At 31.9% G+C, this 23177-nt stretch overlaps 2 protein-coding genes across 3 annotated transcripts in view; one reads left to right on the top strand and one right to left on the bottom strand.

Moving 5' to 3' along the window:
- LOC115891266 (thyrotropin-releasing hormone receptor) overlaps positions 1-23177 on the bottom strand; it is a 193288-nt gene that overhangs the window by 93510 nt on the left and 76601 nt on the right. The window lies entirely within an intron of this gene.
- LOC115891263 (dynein heavy chain 1, axonemal-like) overlaps positions 1-23177 on the top strand; it is a 93309-nt gene that overhangs the window by 27470 nt on the left and 42662 nt on the right. For both annotated transcript variants that reach the window (XM_030911696.1, XM_030911697.1), the window contains 9 exons: positions 12218-12467; positions 16704-16834; positions 16894-16999; positions 17061-17215; positions 18817-19005; positions 20014-20324; positions 20405-20552; positions 21501-21698; positions 22395-22705. In XM_030911696.1, the coding sequence (XP_030767556.1) occupies positions 12218-12467; positions 16704-16834; positions 16894-16999; positions 17061-17215; positions 18817-19005; positions 20014-20324; positions 20405-20552; positions 21501-21698; positions 22395-22705 (1799 nt within the window). The remainder of the gene's footprint in view (positions 1-12217; positions 12468-16703; positions 16835-16893; positions 17000-17060; positions 17216-18816; positions 19006-20013; positions 20325-20404; positions 20553-21500; positions 21699-22394; positions 22706-23177) is intronic.

The raw sequence follows: 23177 nt of genomic DNA, 5'->3' as shown, positions 1-23177 counted from the left end.
TGTAAAATGTAAAATATATTTTAAATTTTGGGGCTTGAAAATCGATCTAATTTAACAAAAAACATTCAATATATACTAATAGTGATGTATTATTATTTGCATTCACAAAATTTATATGTACATATATTTTGCAAGTATCATTAAAAATTATATATTTGCAAATAATACAATATCATAGAAAAAAATGCGTCAGCGATGGCTATGAAATAAAGATCGCTGTCATTTTATAATGTAAAATTATTCTATAAAATTTTTGATTTTCTTGGGATATAGGTTCGCGAAAAACGCTGATTAAATTTTTATTAGGTTTTTCATTATTTTTTTGGTTTAAAAAAACTTTTCGGCTAACATTATAGCCTTCATCAGTGTTGTGTCATATAAAAATATAGTGTCGAATATAATCCAAAAAATTGCATATAAAATATTCACACCAAACCAAACCACATAATGTTTACTGCAATTAATAAACTAATATAAACTTGTCAAAAGATGACCACATATTTTTTTTAAATTATTATTCTTAACACTAAAACTATCTACATTGACTATGGAGTACGATTTCAGCCATAGTCAAATATAAGGAATAATTATGTTAGCGTGACGTCATAAATCGCTCCGAGGCTGTTCTATTAGAGACGGCATTGCGTCAGCATGGTCGCAAGTTGCTAAACTAATAAAATTAACACTAGAAAAGCCCGTGGGAACTGTCAAATTCAAAGTTATTCGTTTCACAGACTATATGACGTTGGACTCCGTTGGAGTCGTAGTAAGGCAGGTTCGAATACTAGTCAAGGCGACTTTTTTTAATCGTTTTTTTTTAATTTTTATATATTTATTTTTACTTTTTACATATTTATTATTGATTAATACAATTTTTAGTAATGTGTTTCTACATTTTTTTTAAATTACTTGTACGCGCATTCAAAATTTCAGCTAAATCGGAAAAAAAGTTTATAAAGGTGCGTATTCATTATCCGAACGAACGAACGAACGAAAGTGCGGTATATTTAGACGGGGACCGAACGCATGCGGCCGTTCGTTCGTTCGTTCGCTCGACCATCCGTTTCGAGTCGGTACATCAAAGGCGTTCGCCAACAAATGCCTCCGGTCTTCTTGTGCGGTTCTATCGTACGGTCCCCGTCCATACCACTAGCGAACATTCGTTCGTTCGTGCGGATAATGAATACGCACCTTAATAGTAGTGTTTAATGTTGTATAGATAATGAATGGTACGGAACCCTTTGTTCGCGAGTCCGACTCGCACTTGACCAATTTTTCTTTTTAATATACTTGTTTTTTAGCCCGATCGGTGAGATATTCAGAGCAAGACTGAGACAATTTCCTGCTCTGGTAAACTGCTGTACGATTGACTGGTTCTGCCCTTGGCCTGATACCGCCCTCCAGGTATATATTTATTTACTTTTTTTATACAGGGTGATTTCTGTAAGTCGGTCATGCTTTCGGGGAATGATGGAGGGCAGCGAAATATTAATTTTGATATAGAACATTATGGGTCGGAAATTCCTCTTACGCAAGATACAGGGTGTTAAAGTTTTTGAAAAATTAAAGATATTCTTTACTAGTTTTTTAACAGTTGAAGGTATCGTTATAAAATTTTATTATAGGAGTCTACCTAACAGAGACACTTTAAATGTAAAAAGGAGAGGTTTTAGTTTTAACCAGTGGCGTAGATGTGATGCGATGATGGGTAATTTTTGCAAAAGAATAGTACGCCAGTAATAAAAAATAAAATTTTAGAGGTTTTTTATTTACTATTTCCAAGCAAAAATGTCTCTTGCAACTTTCTCATATCTAACACCATTTTGTCACAATTTAAAAATAAATAATTTTTTAGTGAGAATCTTAAATACAGCGAATTATTATAACTATAGAGGGCAGAAACACATGTGCATCGTAAGCTCCCTTCGTTACTTACATGTGATTTTAAATAGGCCAAAGTTAGCTCCTTAAATAAATTTTTAAAAAATTATAAATTTAAACTAGAATTTTTTTTATTTTAATAATAAAATTCTTAGTTTTAAGGTACTTATAGTAATTCGCATATTTAAGGTTCTCATTAAAAAAAATATTTATTTTTAAATTGTGACAAAACGGTCTTAGATAGTAGAAAGTTGCAAGAGACATTTTTTCTTGGAAATAAAGCAAGTAAATCAAAAAACTCCGAAATTTTTATTTTTATCCGTGGCGTACTATTTTTTTTGAAAAAATTACCCGATGCGTATCACATCTACGCCACTGGTTGCAACTAAAACCTCTTCTTTTTACATTTAAAGTGTCTCTGTTAGGTAAACTCCTATAATAAAATTTTCTCCTACAATAAAATACCTTCAACTGTTAAAAACTATTAATGAATATCTTTAATTTTTCAAAAACTTTAACACCCTGCATCTTGCGTAAGAGGCATTTCCGACCCATAGTGTGCTATATCAAAACTAATATTTCGACGTCCCCCATCATTCCCCGAAAGCATGACCAACTTACAGGAATCACCCTGTATACAGGGTGGTCCGAACTGTATTCCGGAAACTTCGACAGCATATTCTGCAGATAAAAGTAAGTAAAAAAGTTCGTATAAATGTATGTCCTAAAATTAGCGATGGGAACTATCGAATGAATTAGACTATCGAATGGTTACTGAATAAATGATTTCAACTATCGAATGGTTTTATTCGAATAAAATCATTCATTCATTTGTATACTAAAGCATATGTGACAACCTCGCCGTGCGACTAAATGGTTATCGTTGCGCCACGACTATCGAATGCTTTTGATAAATGAAATTTAGTATTCGTTTGATTTTTGTGTGCGTCAGTGCATTATTAGTTCTTCCAAATTTTTATAACTTCGCCTTGTAAATACTATGCAATTTTTGCGTTTATTAAAATATTTAAAATACTAAAATAGTAGTTTTTTTTAATTGACGATTGTGTGCGAAGTTGTCAAAATTTTTCCGAAAATTTGTGTGATTTTCCGTAGCCCGATCTTTCAATTATTTAATTTTATATGGTATATTATGGTTAGGTTAGATTGCATTTTTTAAAGGGAAATTTTTAGGAGAAGTAGCAATTTTAACAGTGATGAGATGAACTTACAATTAATTTTAAAAATACATATTTGTATTTTAGATATTTTAATAATATGAATTAGTTGGAACTTAACAATCATATTTAAGTAATGTGGTTAAGTAAATGGGGTTATCGAACTCAAACTATGGGGTGAGAAAATTAAAATGAAAGTTTTACACGTGCCAATTTAAAAAAGTTAACAATGTATTTTGTTTATGCTAATTCTCTTACATGTAGTTTTTGCGAAGAAATATTTAATTTATTTTTTAAAGTAAATGCCAGTAAAAGTAAATATAATTTTTAAATAGTAATTATAAAGCACCTAATATAAATAATTTTGATTTCTAATTTTTTATTTATATTTTCCTTCCATTACATTGCATGCTTTAAATTAATAAATGTTTTATATTTCATGATTTTAAAATTTGTTGTTAATATAACAAATTAGTTCAGTAATTATTATTCTTTAATAAACCAAGTTGCCAAAAAATTTAGAGACTATATTATTTTTAAATAGGATCTAATATAAATAATTTTGACATCTAATTTGTTGTGTATATTTTGCTACTACTTAAAATAATGTTTATATTAAATGATTTTAAATTTTGTTGTTAATAGGTATAACAAATTATTACTGTTACTATTATTTATTAAACCACTCTTGGCTTAAAAACATTAAAAATCATTTTCCTACGTCCAAAATAAGAAGTATTATTGTAGTGTAACAACAGAATATTAATAAAAAAAATGCAGAATATATAGACATACTATCCCTAAGTAACTAAAGCCAAACAATAATATTCTTTGCTAATATCAACTAATACCAAAATATGGCAACAGCGCCTTTCATTATATATTTTCTGTGTAAATACTAGCACCTCAATAAAAAAAATAATGTGTCCTTATTTTTATCTGACTCCGCAAAAAATCAAAAATGCCGGCTTCTTTCATAGCATTACCACCGACCGCTGTCGGGTTTCTCGGAAAGAAACCTACGTCGCCGGGCGACAACTAAAATTTAGTTAATATTTTATTATAATCGATCCTGACGAATTGAATGAATTTCATAAATGAATGAATTTTATAAATGAATGGTTTTTGCTGCCGAATTACTAGAATACAATGTTTCAAGGCAGATGACGGATCTATTCGATAATTTTTATTCGAATAGTTTTCAACGAATGTTTTCTTACTAACTATCGAATTATTCGAATGAATTGCAACTATCGAATGTTTCGATAGTATTCATTCGATAGTTCCCACTACTACCTAAAATGCTTAGTTTTGGAGATACTAGGCGTAAAAGTTTTTTTTATTTCGATTTTTTCCAAATAATTTATGAAGTAACGTCAATAATTGGATGAAAATTGGTGTCTGGGAGTTTTTTGACATGAGAAATTTGATTTAGATGTCAATACGACTCCTACTTGTAGAGGGCGCCACTTACATATTTTTAAACTGGTTTGAAGAGTAATAACTTTTCATCCGTACCTGTATAAAACTATTATGTAAAAAAATATACATTTACGACGTTTCTTGCGTAAAAAATGTGTCATGGTAAAAATCGTTACGAGTAATGGTTCTCGAGATATTTGGAATCGAGATATATTTTGAATCAATACCTGTCATCATTGACATAAATTATTAAACATGTTGATTAAATAGCTATTAGACTGAAATCATAAATTTGAAATGTTTTGGTACTAAAAGTTTAACAGAAACTGTTTTTTCATCATTTTTTCGAAGAAAAATTTATGGTTAATTTAAAAAAAAATGAAAAGCTCCCAAATTTATCATTTCAAATGAACGTATTTATTTTTTGTTAATAATATCTTATTCTTAATATCTTGAGAATGGCTGCTCGTAGCGATTTTTACCAAGGGATATTTTTTACGTAAAAAACGTCGCAAATGTATATTTTTTACTCAGTAACTTTATACAGGTGCGGACAAAAAGTTATTACTCTTAAACCAGTTAAAAAAATAGGTAGGCGGTGCTCTCTACGAGTAGGAGCCATATGGACATCAAAATCAAATTTCTCATGTCAAAAAACTACCAAATATCAATTTTCATCCAAATATTGACATTACTTTAGAAATTATTTGAAAAATATCGAAATAAAAATGAAAATTTTACGCCCTGTATCTCCGAAACTAAGCATTTTAGGACATACATTTATACGAACTTTATTACTTATTTTTATCTGCAGAATATGCTGCCGAAGTTTCCGGGATATAGTTCTGACCATCCTGTAGTGTATAGTGAAAATATAAAAATTATATACCGGGTGCGTCTGAAAAGTGGCTCTATAACTTTTTTATTTCTTCAGACAAAAAAACGAGATTTGGTATGTTAGTATATGACATAAATTATTCCTGTTTTACCGGAAATGACTAGAAATTTTGATTTTTAAAAGGCACCATCGGTATATTTTTACTTTATTCGATAGAAAATGACTGAATAGAATGATATATCGTATGCCATTCTACTTTTGACATTTTCCCTTAAAAATTTGTTTTTAAATTTCAATTTAGAGTGTTACCTATAGGCTGAGTGATATCTCAGATGAAACTGAAACTGAAATACCAGTTAATGGTAGCATTTATTGAACGTGACATGAATATTTAATACCATATTATATATTTTTCTTCAATTTTTTTGCTATGCTCATATTTAAACATAAAAATTAAATTGGAATGTCTGCCTGTCGTTTTCAAATAAAGCTTTTTTCTTAATCTCGTATGGTTATTTGCGCTGTTCTCAAACCCCAAACATCCAAACATACAATTTTAATATTTATGTCTCTCCGTTTGTCCTTAAGCCGCTGAACTGATTCTGACAAGACCGTGACTGCTAGGGGAAAAGACCCTTCGGAGAAGAACATCATTTACTAGTGATGATTTTTATTGTATTCTTTAAAACCACACGTGTGGAAATATACAGTTTGTCTCCGAATTGTCTTTACAAAAGGAAACACTTTTTTATTGTTGACATTTTGAGAAAAATGCATTCTTCATAAAAATGTTTGCATGATCTAAAATGTTTAATCCCGTTAATACTTTTCAAATTTCCATACCGTTTTAGAGAACATTTTAAAAAAAATATGAAAATATAATTGAATTTTTCCTAAAAATTAAAACGCGTTTCTGTGGTGATATAATTTCGTTTTCATTCTTTGATAGAATTTTAATTAACGTCATATTTTTTGCTGTTTTGAAATGTTAAAGAACTACAAAATTAATTTGTTCAATGCTTCGGAAGAAAAAAAGATAATCTATCGTCGATGGAGTTAGGTTAGGTTAGGTTAGGTTATTAATTACTTTGCAAAACATAGACACTCAAAATTTCATTCAAATCGGAATAATGGTTCTTAAAATATCTGAAAAAGTTTGATACCCTCTAGCGGACAAACTTTTGTATAGAGATAAATTGTGTAAAATGAACTTATTTTTATTCCAAAAATACGTAGTAGTTTTATGTCCACTGAATATTAGGACACCCTGTATACAGGGTGGTCCGAACTGTATTCCGAACACTTCCGCAGCATATTCTGCAGATAAAAATAAGTAAAAAAGTTCGTACAAAATGTATGTCCTAAAATGCTTAGTTTCGGAGATACAGGGTGTAGAAGTTTCATTTTTGTTTCGATTTTTTCCAAATAATTTCTGAAGTAATGTCAATAATTGGATGAAAATTGGTGTCTAGAAGTTTTTTGACAAGAGAAATTTGATTTTGATGTCAATATGGCTCTTATTTGTAGGGGGCGCCACCTACATGTGTTTTAACTGTTTGGAAGAGTAATAACTTTTCGTCCGTACCTGTATAAAACTACTAAGTGAAAAAATATACATTTCCGTGATTTTATACGTAAAAAATGTCTCTTTATTAAAATCACTACGAACAACCGTTCTCAAGATATTTAGAATGGAAATAGTCAATACATGTCATTACTGACTAAAAATAAACATATGTTGTGCTTTTCTGCCACTTTATATGACCTTGTTCTCGCGTCCCGTGATCACTACGTACCTGTATAGTCGTGTTCTCTAACTAGGCAAAGTATAGTCGTGGCACTCGCCATAGTTTCACAGAGATGTATTTAGGAAAATATGAGTTCACAATAAAATAAAATAAATTGATCATCGAGTAAAAATTTGCTTGAAAAGAGAATATTTTCACATTTCGTGTAAGTAAAAATTCTTCTCTATCTGAAAATCTTCTGATGGGAAGAAATGCCGAAAAAATATATATAATAACATATTTTTATATTACTATCTATTTCAAAGATTTTCTGCAACTTTTTTTTAATTTACAAGTTTAATTTTAACATTAATGTGTTTGTTTTGTAGTAATATATTGGTTAGGTGATTTTCATTGGAAAACTAATACATTGAACAACACATTGTACTAAATAATAAAATAACATATTTAAACTTCAATAATTGCTAATAAACATTACAGAAATTTTAAAAGGGAAAAGAAGCGACAAGAATGAGAAATAGCATCACTACTTTCTCGCGTAATAAAAGAATAATTTTTTAGTTATTGTTACCGAGTCCCTAAGGTACCGAAAAAACCGGGAATTAATGATTTCGATTCCCGGTTCTTTGATATCTCAAAAGAACCGGGAATTTCCGGTTCTGAACCCTGTAGTTACCATATTATCAAGAAATTATGTTTTCTAACTAAAAACTGAAAAAATGTCCAGGGTCCGTATTCTGTAACTTTGTCATAAACACGTTACGCTTTCAAAGCGGTGAGCGCAAGTATTCGATCAGCGAAACGCAAGGCAGTCGATTTTGGTATTCTCGTTGCCATGCGATTCGTGTTCTGGAGTTTTGGATACGCGTGGATAGTCGAGCACATATTGACAACATCACAATTTCTAGTGTAGGTAATAGTCAAAAGCTGATAACTGACTTATGTAACAATGAAAAATGTCAATGTTACGTGAATTTCATAACCTATTGTTGAGTTATGTCAAGCTATTTTTCTATGGATGTCATTATTCTTATTATACGAGGGAAGTGTTGAAGACGCTTCTCAGCATTTCCGATGTTTTGAATAATATTTATAGCTACCAAGTCGTAAATTATCAATTACTTTTTGAGGAATTTATAGAAGAAGTAGTAATTTTCACTAAAGAGCAAGATAACGCACAAAATCACATTTTTTCGATTTTCACTGACAGTTCGACAAGCAAAACGATCTTTTAAGGTAACCGTTTTCAAAGCGCTCAGCGCAATCAGTAAAGACGCTAAGCGCGTCAGACGAGAATACCGAAATTGTTAATTAAGTGCGCGCTCAGCGAAAATTGACGTCATATACGCTGAGCGTCTAAAAGCGCTTAGCGTTTTCAAAGTTACAGAATACGGGCCCAGGTTTTTTTCAAAAAAAATTGCAGAAAAATCCTCATATTCCTAGGGCCAAATTACAGGGTGGTTCGAACTGTATTCCGGAAACTTCGGCAGCATATTCTACAGATCAAAATAAGTAAAAAAGTTCGTATAAATGTATGTCCTAAAATGCTTAGTTTCGGAGATACAGGGTGTAGAAGTTTTATTTTTATTTCGGTTTTTTCCAAATAAATTTTTGAAGTAACGTCAATATTTGGATAAAAATTGGTATCTGAGAGTTTTGTGACACGGGAAATTTGATTTTGATGTGAAAATTATTCCTATTTGTAGCGGTCGCCACCTATATGTGTTTTAACTGTTTTGAAGAGTAATAATTTTTCGACCGTACCTGTATAAAACCAGTGACTAAAAAAATATACATTTACATGACTTTTTATGTAAAAAATGTCCCTTGGTAAATCGCTTCGAGCAACCGTTCACAAGATATTTAGAATGGAAATAGTCAATACATGTCATTATTGACAAAAAATAAGCACACGCGTTGAGTATAGTTATTTGACTGAAATAATAAATTTTTATTTTTTTAAATTAATCATAAGTTTTTCTGCGAAAAAAATTATGATTAAACAGTTTCTTTTGAACTTTTGACACAAAAATATTTCAAATTTATGATTTCAGTCTAATTACTATTAAAGCTTGATTTTCATGCATTCGTTGTCCGACGATACGATGATACGATATTCATTTTATTGGTTGAATTTAAAAACTTCGATTGGTTACAAACGGTTAACCAATCGAAGCCTTTAAATGCAACCAATGAAATTAATATCGTATCAACGTATCGTCGGACAACGGATGCATGAAAATAAAGCTTTAGTCAACATGTTTAATTTTTTTTCGATTCCAAATATCTCGAGAACCATTACTCGTAGCGATTTTTACCAGGAGACCTTTTTTATGTAAAAAGCCGTAAATGCATATTTTTTTACTCCGTAGTTTTATACAGGTACCGACGAAAATTTATTACTCTTCAAAACAGTTAAAACACATCTAGGTGGCGCCACCTACAAATGGGAGTCATATTGACATCAAAATCAAATTTCTCACGTCAAAAAACGCCCATCCACCAATTTTCATCCATATATTGACGTTACTTCAGAAATTATTTGGAAAAAATCGAAATAAAAATGAAATTTCTACACCCTGTATGTCCGAAACTAAGCATTTTCGGACATACATTTATACGATCTTTTTTACTTATTTTTATCTGTAGAATATTCTGCCGAAGTTTGCGGAATACAATTCGGACCACCCTGTATATTACCCCTAAAAATATTTGCACTTATTTAAGACTCATCCTGTATAGGGCGATTATGGTACCTTATAGCCGTTTCCGGAACCGGAGCTGTTTTTCGGAACCGGTAATTTCGGTACCATGCCTCTAAGGAACCGGGATTTCCAGTTTTTTTTCGGTACTTTCGGTACTAGCAAATTTTTGTTCAATAATGGTGCAGTTCGTTAAACAGCAAGCAAGGGATGGTTGTCAAAAGTAAAATCGATAAAAAAATGACGTTTAAATGAAAATAATATCAAATTATTAAGTAACAATCAGTCATGAGAAAATTAACCTGAACACAAACATGATCACAAATGACTCAAAAAAAAACAACAAAGCACACCTTTTTAAATAATTAGTACATTTAATAGCAGCACACAGTAAGGCACTCATTTTTTGTCAATCCGTCTCTGTGCTGGGACGCAACGCTCGAACCTCGCAGGTCGACGGACGGAACAACTGAAACGCTCTGCAATCTGCCGATATTCGACAGATTGTAAAAACTTGGAGAAACTATTTGGGAGAGTGCAACTACTCTTTTCTTTCTACTATGATAGTGGAGTGCCCAGAGACGTTTACCTCGGAATTCAATTACTGTGAATGTATTAATGTAAAACCTTCTGTACTGTGTTTTATAGATAAAATACTAAAATGTTTACCCATTTTTTTCGTTGCTTTTAATTTTTTATTTTAGTAATTTTAGTAAATTTTCCTTCTTAATGTTCTGATTTTTTAAATTCTTTTTCTAAGTAGATTTGTTGAAATAAATAAATCTAATGCATAAGCTATACCTATTCTGCTTAATTTCTAATCATTGAAATTTTGATTGAAATCGAATTATACAGGGTGGCGCGTCATATACGACGCGGGTTTTACAACACCCTATATATTCATTGATTTTTGGATTCTAGTAAAAAAATAAACGTATGTTTTATTAGAAAAGTATATGACTAAAATGTATAGTTTTTGAAATACACTCACAGGCACGAAAAATGGACACCTTAAAACTTTGATGTATTTTAAAGGTTTATATATTTTGTTTTAATGTGCCGACTTTGATGATTTTTAAGCAGTGTGTAGCCAAATTATTTGACTTTTTAGTATCTTCTTCTAAATTAAAAATGAAACTCCCCATCTATTAATTATACGAGGGAAAACAAAATGTTTATATTTTGGTAACACCCTGTGGAATATGTTAAAACACTAAGAAATTTAAAAATCATTTTACCATCTAGATCATCCTTTCTCGATAGTTTGTTTTTGGGTTCATCTCATTAGCTTTATTTTTGTTGGAAATATTCGCTTTTGAAGAAGACACTAACATTTTTTTCGTAATTTTTACATTAAGACCATGCGTTTGCTTTTGGGCCTAGTCAACACATCTAGTAAGTTCTGGTCCCGAAGCAGGCCTTCTTGACATAAGATTTGCTTCATTTAATCTTCTTCTTATAGTCCGTTAGTTAATATGTACGTTCCTTAAGTGCAATTCATTACCAATTTGAAAAGCTGACAAACGGCGGTTTCTTAGCGATAAACTTACATTAAGTCGATCGTCTCGATTAGAAGCTCTCATACGAAGGTTCCTGGACGTCTAGATTCACGTCCTCATGAACGTGGTTATAATTAAAAAACCACTCAGTGTACTTTATGGTATTAAGGTATTTTTGGAACCGGAATTTTTTAGCAAATTCACTGAATTAAACAAATAAAGATATATATTTGACTCACCCTGTATTTCTATAAAAATATTTTTTAAATGTGAACTACCATTAAACACATATTTTGTAAAAAGGTTGAAGCGAAAATCCCAAATAGGAATCCTCATACAGAACTTTTCCGGAATATGGAGCCATCTTCTTGTACAGTTCGTCTGCTCGATCTGTGTCTATGAAAGGAATACGGGCAAAAAACATTTAAATAAACAGCAATATATTTTATACGTCGCCTTGACGAGTACGTCACCGCAAATCGCTCCGCCCACTCATTTTATTGGCTATTGCAAATTTGTCGAATTTTTATTGATGGGACGCGTCGTCTAATTTTTTACGAAAAACATCATGAGAATATCGTTTCCCCTCTCACGGATACCCCGTAGCTACAGAACGGACAGACGTACTGTATGTATGCATTTAAATGCTAAAGTGAAAGCAACGAATTTAAATGGGTAAACTTTGTAATATATCTTATTAACAATACAATGCAAAAAGTTTTATAAAAAATCGTTCACAGTAAATGAATTTCGAGGTTTGTATCCCATAAGGGCTTAAAGCACTTCACTATGATAAAACGTCTTCAAATTTATATTTATTAATAGTTAAATTTACACATTTTTTCAACACTTCGAGGTCTAATAATTCAGAATTATGGAATTGTGGCATATCATGTTATTACAATAAGCTCTTCAATTGTAAACCGAAGTGTAATTTCCATTTTTTCAGTCCGTAGCACTCCAATTCCTGGAGGACGTCGAGGACCTGGATGTTTCCCCTGAAATTTTGCAGGGGATCGTCATGGTGTTCCAATTTATGCACGCCAGCGTCGTGGAAGCTAGCGAACGCTATAGGCAGGAATTATCCAGGCACAACTACGTCACTCCCACGTCCTACCTCGAACTGCTTTCCAGCTACACGGAATTAATGAACAAAAAGAGGGGGTCGCTTACCGAAGGAGTTGGTCGATTAAAAACAGGTACAGAGAAATTAATTATTAGTTTAGTGTTTCCGGAAAAAAAAAGAGTCTTGAGTCCATTTCACTAGTTCGAAAAAGTAGCAAAATAATCGTTCGGAATTTAACGTTTTATGTAAAACTGGCTAGGTATATTTATATAAACGAAGAAGGAAATTAAAGATAAAGGATTGTACTAAATCCGTATTGTAGCACATTTTTAGGCAACTTCTTTATTTTTAAGATTTTGATGGTCAAATATCAACAAAATATTCCTTATGTTTGGACTAAATCTTCTCGAAAATAAAGACATAATTTAAAATTCCGTTACAATACGGAAATAGATTGAAGTTTTGTGATTACAGTGATATATAATTTATATGGTTTTGTAACAAATTGCTCGCTATTTTATGGCAAATGCTGAAGCTCTGCAAACCTTAATCAAAACAGGTGTGTTTGGAATTTTGGGTGTGGCTTAATATGACATGATGGGCTAAGCCTTAGACTGATTTCTGAAATATCATATATATTTCCTTCGGCCACAAACCCGCTTTACCCGACCCCTGAGAGCAACCCGAACAGTACAGCGTAAATACTCTTAAATAAGTGTAAATATTTTCAGGGCTGGTAGATCTCGATAAAAGAAACATTTTTTTCATTGCCGTTTTTCAAATAAATCCAAAATAACCGAGTTATTTTACTTTGAAAATTAAACAAATTATTTTTTGCTAAAATTTTGAGAACCACTGGATCTTTTCTGGATTTTCTTTATTGGAAATTTAATCTACTACCTATGTTGCCATATTATCAACGAATTATGTTTTTAACTAAAAACTAAAAAAAATTCCAAATTATTTTTAAAAAGTTAAGCACTTATTTAAGACTAACCCAAGAACAGTTAACCTAATAGAACTGCTCATTCAGCCGAAAGTGTCTACCAGGTGCACACGAAAACTCTTCGCTTTGTGACGTCATTGTAGTCCTTGTCATGATAGTATGCGCATTATTGGTTGCCGTATGCAAAACATTCCTTATTTAGTTTATTTATTTAAACACCTTATATGTAGATATGCAGTATAGAAAATTAACTGTATAAATCGTATTAAATATTCGCATAATGCATTTTTAAGCAGTTCCCAGCATCACCTTTTGCAGCCATTCTTTCTAGAGTACTTTCATATTTTGCTTTAAATTAATTAATAAACAATATCGTAGACACTTAGTAACAATCCACAACACAAAATGAACGTATATATAAACTCTATAGCTCTAAAAAAAATTTAAAAGACCTTTTTCGCATTTAAAATCGACAAAATAATTAACTCAAAATTTCTCAGCTGTTATTTTTATTAGCTTACCATAGGCAACCAATAATACACACTATCATGACAAGGATTACAATGACGTCACAACTGTCAGTTGAAGCGCGGGAAGAGGCGAACGTACGTCTTGTTAGTCTGATATATAACTAAGAATTTATTTTTGAATTTTAGCGCGTCATCTGTACTCGTCTATTTATATAACTGCCCTCTCTAGGCCACAGCCGCAGCCGCCGGCTTTTATACCTACAGTTAAAGTTTACTAGAATAGTCCATAGATCGTTAGGTACATAGAGAAGGTTTCAAATGTTCTCGTATGTACTACTCCATTCCAGTGGGACTCGATTCTTCTCGAGTCTTCGAATGAATCATTCTATGTCTATTCTTTAATGCGATGTTAAGGTCATCCGAGGGCGGGCCATATAGTTAGGTTAGGTCGAGTCCACACCGGTCCGCAACAGTCTTATGAGGATGCGCAATCCTATTAGTTTATGGTTCTTGAGACTTACCCTGTATATTTTCCACTTTATACTTGAAGGAGAACCGGTTATAGGATTAAAAAAAATAGATTTTTGCATCGTGCAGGTGCCTTTCAATTTATTATCAACCTTTGAATAAAAATATTGAGGAAGGAGTATGATATAAGCTATACCACTTAAACTTTTAGTTACGTAATCGAGGGCGCCATTTTTAAATTCATTGTTGCTATGGATCATGGACATATTCGCTGTATATTCAGGTGGTAGCTCTGTTGTAAAAAATGTCAAGTTGCCGCATTTATTTGTTTATTTCCTGACATTGTCATTCCTTTTAACACTTTAGTTTTGTATTTCGAGTTTTTGGTTTAAATGAATTGTGTGGTGATACTTTAAGCTTAGAAATTTTTACCAGCAGACCTTGCAGTCGAACATTTCGAACTCTTTTAGTGCGAAGTGTACAAGGTAACTTAATAGCCGTTACAAAAAACTCATTGCAACCTTATTAGAATATTTTGAGCGGGAAAAAATGTCCCTTGAGTGCTGTTAAGGAAGGTAGAAAAAAGACTCAAAGTTTTCTACCTTTTTTAATTTAAACCAGGTCTCTTTGAGAAGAATGACCTTCTTTAAATTGCTGTTAAGGAGGTGAGTTTTGTTGATGCAAATAGTAACTGTTTATAATATATTCATAATTAATTTATTTTTGTTTCCTAAAATATTATTATTAAAAGAAAATATGTAAAAGTGGGCAACGCTGGAATCTCGTGACTAAAAGTGTAATTGGTATGCTCTATATTTGAGCAGTGTATAGAGACAGAGCCACAAACTGGTGTAAATAAATACAGACTAAAACCAATTCATATTATTGTAACCGTCATGTTAGGTGTAAACAATAATTAAAGTGACTGTACTGTCTCTATCTGTTAGGCTGGTTTATTTCAGTTCCCTTAAGATTGCCTCTGTCGTAATCGGCTCTATCGATTTGATCCATAAGAAATAGCAAGAGAGAGTATATCAAATGGTTGACGTGTCTATTTACCATTCCCGTCGTGAAAAAAACAAATATATTAAAACTGAAATATATTTTTAATTGTATTTCAGCCATTTTAATTGTTTAACAGCCTCCTGTTAAAAATCTTTCTTTGATTTAAGTAAAGATAATCTTTGATTTTTCTTGGTCGTAAGTCCTGAGAAAGGGAGGGTATAGCCGGATTAATATGAAAATCTGCCTCTGCGGCTTTTTTGACTCGCACTCAGGGGATCTATTTGGTGTCGAATCAAAATAATTCACCTAAATTTTTAGCTCTTTAACTCAAACGGGTTTCGAGATTTTCAAAAAAAACTGTTTTTTCAATTTTATTTTTAATTTTATAGTAAAATTCAAAATTAATTAATGATGATTTTTTCTAATTCTTATAAGTCTAAGACATGAAAAAATAATATGATCATGATTCTTATACGAAAAGCCGATTTTTAGCGGAGGAAAGAAAATTAAAATCTTTATTTTTTAACCTTCGTGAAATATGTCACTCACTAAAAATCGTCAGAAAATGTCTTTTATACTGCTTAACACTGGATTTTTTTAGAATTTTTTGAAGTGGCGGAACAATATGAAAAAAATTAAAAATTCATTTTTTTTTTCTAAAATCTTCTGTTTTAACTAACTTATTTTTTATTAGTTTAAAAAAGTGCGCAGAAAATATTTTTTACTTCAAATTCACAATGATAATATACATTTTCAATCATATTGCTACGCAATGATTACGTAAAGACTGGGTTTTTGAAGAATTCGCGTCAAACTGACGCATTATAACACCATCTGCTAGGATTTTCAGTAACCAGCAATCATATTCCTCTAAAGTTTCAATAGCATTGTGAATTTTAAGTAAAAAAATATTTTCTAAGCACTTTTTAAATTAAAAAAAATATAAGTTAGTTAAAACAGACGATTTTAGAAAAAAAAATAGTTTTTAATTTTTTTCATATTGTTCCACGACTTCAAAAAATTCTAAAAAATTAGAGAGTGTTAAGGAGTATAAAATCTATTTTCTGACGATTTTCAGTGGGTGGCATATTTCACAAAGGTTAAAAAAATGAAGATTTTAATTTTCTTTCCTCCGCTAAAAATCGGCTTTTTATTTAAGAATCATGATCATATTACTTTTTCATGTCTTAGACTTATAAGAATTAGAAAAAAAATCATCATTAATTAATTTTGAATTTTACTATAAAAATAAAAACAAAATTGAAAAAAGTTTTTTTTTAAATCTCGAAAACCGTTTGAGGTAAAGAGCTAAAAATTTAGGTGAATTATTTTGATTCGACTCCAAATAGATCCCCTGAGTCCGAGTTAAAAAAGCCAAAAGTTTCTACGAGTGCTTTAGACCGTTGCGTTGGAGATGTCACCATTTGTGCATCATTATATTCCTTATACAATAATTAATTAAAACTAAATTCATTTTAAGGCTTGGGTAAATTACAAAGTACAGCTGAGGAGGTGAAAGTACTACAATTACAGTTAACGAAAATGAAACCAGCATTAGAGATAGCGGCTAAGGATGCCGAAGAAATGATTAAAACAATTGCCGCTGATACGGTTGGCAATTCTGAAAACTCCCCTACAAGTGACATTTCATTATTTAGATCATATTGTAGATACTTGCGGAAGAGACTAAAGCAATTGTTGAAAGGGAAGAAGAAGAAGCAGCAAAGAAATCAGAGGAGACTCAGATTATTGCCGCTGATGCTCAGAAAGATTTAGGTAAACTTGTTATTTTATATCAAAAAATATATCTGTAAAAAATGTTTAATGCTATTTTTAGAGGAAGCTATGCCGGCTCTCCTCGCAGCTGAACAAAGCTTAAAATCTCTAAACAAAAATGACATTATTGAGGTTAGGTCCATGAAAAGGCCGCCATCTGGTGTTGTATATGTTATAGAATCGATTTGTATAGTCAAGAACATTAAACCTAACAAGGTACCTAACAAATTTGATTATTTTAAAGCAGTTTTATCTTTTCTTATAAATTTTATAACTCGTTTACAAAAAATTGGTACATAAAAAGTTGGTAAGCAGTTCTTTTAGTTTCCCAGTAAAGGAATTTTTCCATTTTTTTTATCTCAAAAACTTTGACTGATTTTGATGTTATCACAAATTTTGTTGCAAATATTATTCCTAATCTTAAATTGTTACGATTTTTTAAAATTTTTAACCCTCTCCCATACCCCCTTACCAACCCCCCACCCTGACCAAAAACTAATGCCAGATTCTCGGGTACCACAGTATTTTTGTGCCAAATTTGGTTAAAATCGGTTTAGCGGTTTTTGAGTTATCGTGTTACAGACAGACGGACAGACAGACACCATGAAAATATTTTGTATTTAGGTCATTTATGTCCATAGATCGTTAGGTGCATAGAGAAGGTTTCGATTGTTCTCGTATGTACTACTCCATTTCAGTAGAACTCGATACTTCTCGAATCTTCGAATGAATCATTACGGTGTCCATTTTTTAATGCGATGTTAAGGTCATCCGAGGGCGGGCCATATAGTTAGGTTAGGTCGAGTCCACACCGGTCCGCAACATTATTAATCAAAAACTGTTAAAATTATTGTGCATTGAAGTTTGACGATGAATATCTTTTAAACGGTTAATTTAATCGACTGATCATAAGAAACTATTTTTGTAGTGTAGTGAATTTCCTATAAAACCATGAGTTGCGCGTATCATAATGATTTTTTGTCAACGGACTATAAAATTCAAAAGAAAAAAGAAAACTGCCTTAAAATAATCAAACTTCAACCTTTAATAACTTTCGAACGGTGAGGTTTACAAAAAAATTATAAGAGACTTTTCTTGTAGAGAATTCAAGATATTTTTTCCAAATAGTAGGTACCGGTAATTTTTCTTTCTAATAATAAGCAAAAAATAGAAAGCTGAAAGGCCGAGGACCTTTCTATTAAAATTAAGGTCATACTTGGAGAGAATTTTTTTGAGGTGTCTACCAACCTTTTTTTCAGAGTATATATTGAAAAAAAAATAGTCGATTTTTTTGACCCCCCTTGGGACTTATCCAGGGTTGTATGATAGCAAAAACTATGACAGATATTTTTCTTTGAAACTTACAGAAAATATAGATATCTACATCTTAGTATCTCTGAATGGATGCATGTTTTAAGCATATAGTCTGATCCCGGACAGTGACAGTTATGTCTGTCATTTTATTTTACAGTCAAATTGTAGTTTCTGTCATTATTTGGATGTCGTATATCGAAATCTTTATATTAATAAATAATATTTTCTTGACTTTAGCTGTGTATTTTTTCTAATTTCGAAAAATCGAAAGTAGAGAAAAAATAAAAAGTAAAAAGAAAATTGTCTTGCTTGTCGTAAAGGGGGAAACCAAGCTCCACTCCCACAACCGGTTTGTGGGCCTACCCTTCATCGGGTTTTCACCGATACGGCAAGCAAAACTCCTTCTATATCAACAGACGATGTCATAAAGTGTCGGTGTCTTTATATTTATGTAATTTTTTCTATTATTTAAGAATTAATCTGAATAACCTACTGTTGTTTAGATTCCAGGATTAAGACCAGGTGAAAAGATCCTGGATTACTGGGATCCAGGAAGAATAATGTTAGCAGATCCCGGAGTATTCTTGTCATCTTTGATGAACTTCGACCGTGATTCGATTACAGCTGAAATGATTGACAAATTGAAGAAATACGTGGAAGATCCTGATTTTACTCCACTAAAAATCGCCAAGGTCAGTTAGGTTAGGTTAGTTTTTAGTTATATAAAAGTACTATACAACCTTTTGTACTTAATAACACCACTATTGACGTCCTGGACTCGTTGTAGACAACTCGTTGAAATGGGACTTTCACATCGAAGCTCTATCAAAGAAACTAAGCGCTGCCTGTTTTGCGCTAAGATCAGTTTCTAAGGAACTTAACTTATCGACCTCTAGAATAGCCTATTATGGCCTTTTTGAGTCACATCTTCGTTATGCCCTTACATTCTGGGGTACTTGCTGCGCAACAAAATTTGATCGTGTTTTCAGACTTCAAAAGAGAGCAGTTCGATATTTATTGGGACTGAACAGTAGAACTCACTGCCAGAATTTCTTTAAAAATTTCAAAATACTGACTCTTCCTTCTTTATTCATTTTTGAATCCGTTTGCTTAATGCGCAAGCACATATCTGCTATTCCCGAAAGGTCGTCTCATAACTATTCATTTAGGAATGCGGAGCACGATCTTTATCTGCCAACCCCGAGCTCAGAACTAGTTAAAGGCTCAATACTGTACAATGCCAAAAAAATGTACAATCATCTGCCTTAGAATATTAAGTCGCTTTCATTCTTTCCCGCATTTCGCAAAGCTCTGAAATCATACTTACTGGAGAGTATAGAGCCCTATATGCGGTAAACGACTTTTTTGTTCATGTTTAATCATGAACAACTTTGAATTTTAAAATTTTGATCATCTCACACACTGGTCAAAGGTCAAGTATTTAATATTTTATAACTCATAATTATATCTATTTACTGCTTACTGTTCTGCAATTGTCCATGTATGTTCTATTTGTAATTTTAATGACTTATATTTTTTGGAATTCTATGATTTGTATTGTGTATTTTTCATCTGGTTGAACGATCGCCGAACATTTCAACTGAATAAAAATATTAAGGAGGAGTATAATACTATCCATACTCACCATGTATATACAATTCTTAAGAGAACCAGTACTAGTTTTGCACACACTCTTTCAGATATCTAAAGCTTGTACTTCTTTGTGCATGTGGGTTCACGCAATGTACAAGTACTATTTCGTGAATCTAGTTGTCGCTCCTAAAAAAGCGGCCCTCAAAAAGGCCCAAGATGATTTAGCGGAGACTGAGAGAATTCTTGCGGAAGCCAAGGCTCGGATGAAGGATGTATCGATACGATTGGAGAAACTGCAAGTTCAACTGAATGCGAAAATTGCCGACAAAGAGGAAAAAGAGCAAAGTATAGCAGTGTGCGAAGAAAGAATGAATAGAGCTGTCAGATTAATCACAGGGTTGTCAGATGAGAAAATCAGGTAAAGGAATAATTCCTTAATCTTTTTAATATTTTTATTCAACGAATATGAATATGAAATCTAATTAATAACTGTTTCAGGTGGATTGAAACTATTGAAAATATCGAAAAAAATGTCATAAATGTAACCGGAGATATCTTAATAAGTTCTGGTTCTGTAGCTTACATGACGCCTTTTACTGATCAATACAGACGCCGTTTATTTACTGAATGGATGAAGCTTATTGAGGTGAGAGTAATATAATTGCCCTAATTAATTAATTATCTACTGTTTCATTCCTTTTTGATTATTATAATTTGATATTAATGAACACAATTTGATATTAGTAAAATAAATCACTAAATCACAAACGGCCTCTACATTATGCTCTGTTTCATTACTCAGGTAAAATTTCGACAGACGATGACAGGAAAAAGGCAGATGACGTCCATACCAATCCATTTAATTCGCTAAAAAAAGTTTCTAATATTTTTAAATTAACTATCTATGGATGGGTTTATACATACATATTCCACGATGGTATTTGCAGTTCACAGTTCACAGCACAGCTTTTTAAGTTTTTAATGCCACTTTTTCAGAATTATCACGGGTTTGAGTAAATAAAATTTAAATTAAACTCACAAGATAGCAATAATTACTTTGAAAATGGACGCTTGAGAGCGGTTTAAATTTTGAACGATTTTATAATTTTTGAAGATTCTGACTTTGACAAGAGAAAATTATTTCTGTTTTTGTTTGCGGTTGTTTTTAGCAACCGGTATAGCAGCGCCAGATCGCGTACAACGGTCGCGACCCAAAACAATTATATATTTTGACGGGCATTCCAATCTAAATTAAAAAAAATCTTAAACTTGAATAACAGCTGGTTTTTACATATAAAAACCATTTGTTATGTTTTAACAGCAGGATTACGGGAGGTCGTTGCTGCCACCCTTAAAAATTAATCTTAAACTCGACTTAAGATTTTCGAGGCTTGTCAAAGTCTTGCCAAATTATAGGTTATAATTTGTGTCAAATTATGTCAAATATTTTGGTTCGTGGTATTACGTGTGGCTACTTCGGCTTATGTCGCGAGTAGTGTAGAGGCCGTTTGTAATTTATCTTAACATTTTCTAAGGAATTATGAAATTAAACGTTTTACTTCTATCAGGACCATGATATTTAACATTTCATTAGGAATGCGGTATTCCCTTTACTCCCAACTGTAATCCGGTCAGTATTTTGGGAGAACCTGTCCAAATACGATTGTGGCAACTGGACGGCTTACCCAGGGATTACCTATCTACCGAGAATGCCGTCTTAGTATCTTGTTCGCGTCGGTGGCCTTTGTTTGTTGACCCACAAGGCCAAGCTAATAAATGGGTGAAAAATATGGTATAGAATTAGTAATTTTAATCTAAACTAATCGAAAAAAGTTAAGGATATTGTGTTTTCGCTAGGAAGAAAAATTTTCAGAAAAAATGTGTTATAACTATTAATAGCTATGTCGTTTGTGTTTAAAAAAAATACTGTTTGTAAACATAAAAAATTGTACCCAAACAAATAAAAAGCATTATCATCAAAAATGTACATTTAATGTTTATTTAGAATATTAGAATAGAACTTGTTTGCCTGCTGCCAAGCGGCAGTTTGCGATATTATGGTTATTCTGTCATCGATAATATGAACAGACGTGTTTAACAGTAGAGGAAGCAAATCAAGCCATTGGGTTGCTTCTTGGCGGTGCGCGAAAAATCGATGTGGCTGATCGATTTAAAGTCACCTAAAGTATAATTTCTAGACATAAACAGCGATTTAATGGACTTCTCTCCATGACAGATCCAGTCTCATTAAATCGGCTTTTTAAGTCTAGAAATTACACTTTAGGTGACTTCAAATCGGTCAGCCACATCGATCTGTCGGTACAATTTTTTATGTTTACAAACAGTGTTTTTTTTTTAAACACAAACGACATAGGTATTAATAGCTATAACACATTTTTTCTGAAAAATTTTCTTCCTAGCGAAAACAGTATCCTTAACTTTTTTCGATTAGTTTATGAATATAAAGTATTGAACTCATTCTTTGAAGGAAAAAAATCAAGGTCTCTCTGTCTGCAAACTTTCCGACAAGGATCTTATGAGAACGATTGAATCAGCTATACGCTTTGGGAAACCCGTCCTGATAGAAAATATTGGCATTGAACTAGATCCAGCTTTAGATCCCATACTTCTACGACAAGTTTACCATCAAGGGGGGACGTTGATGATTAAGCTAGGCGATGCGGTGATACCGTACGACAATAACTTCAAGCTATTTATAACTACAAAGTTACCCAATCCTCACTATACTCCCGAAGTTTCCATTAAAGTTTTGCTAGTTAACTTCACAGTGGTATCAAGGTAAATGTTTCTATAGATCATAGCTATTTCAAAAACGTGGCGGTATCTGTATCCGAGGCAAAGGATTTTTTTTTCATAAATCTCAGTGAAATAAGTAAACCTAGACGTTTCTAAAATAGCTGCTGTTACGATGATATTTCGTTAATTACATCTCGTTTTGTTATATTGATTCCACCGAATTAATATTTGAACACGCATTTATTATATGTATAGTAGATATCTAGGAACAAAACTTTTCACTTAAACTGCAGGAATATAATTACAATATTTTTATGATTTAATTTTATTATAATGAATTAGTATATAAAATTGTATATGATATGTTTGTTTACGGCCTTAATTGATTAATATAACAGCAGTATTGCTTGATGAATACTGGTAACATTATCAATATATCCGCTTAGGAAAATTATTAATTGACCCGATGTCAACAAAAGTATGGTCTACGAATATTATTTAAAAGCAATGTTCT

This window comes from Sitophilus oryzae, unplaced genomic scaffold, assembly GCF_002938485.1.
Source record: "Sitophilus oryzae breed Bouriz unplaced genomic scaffold, Soryzae_2.0 scaffold_980_pilon_pilon, whole genome shotgun sequence".
In the NCBI taxonomy this organism is placed as follows: domain Eukaryota; kingdom Metazoa; phylum Arthropoda; class Insecta; order Coleoptera; family Curculionidae; genus Sitophilus; species Sitophilus oryzae.
Note: the sequence above shows the minus strand (reverse complement) of the source record. Positions and strands in the feature narration are given on the sequence as shown.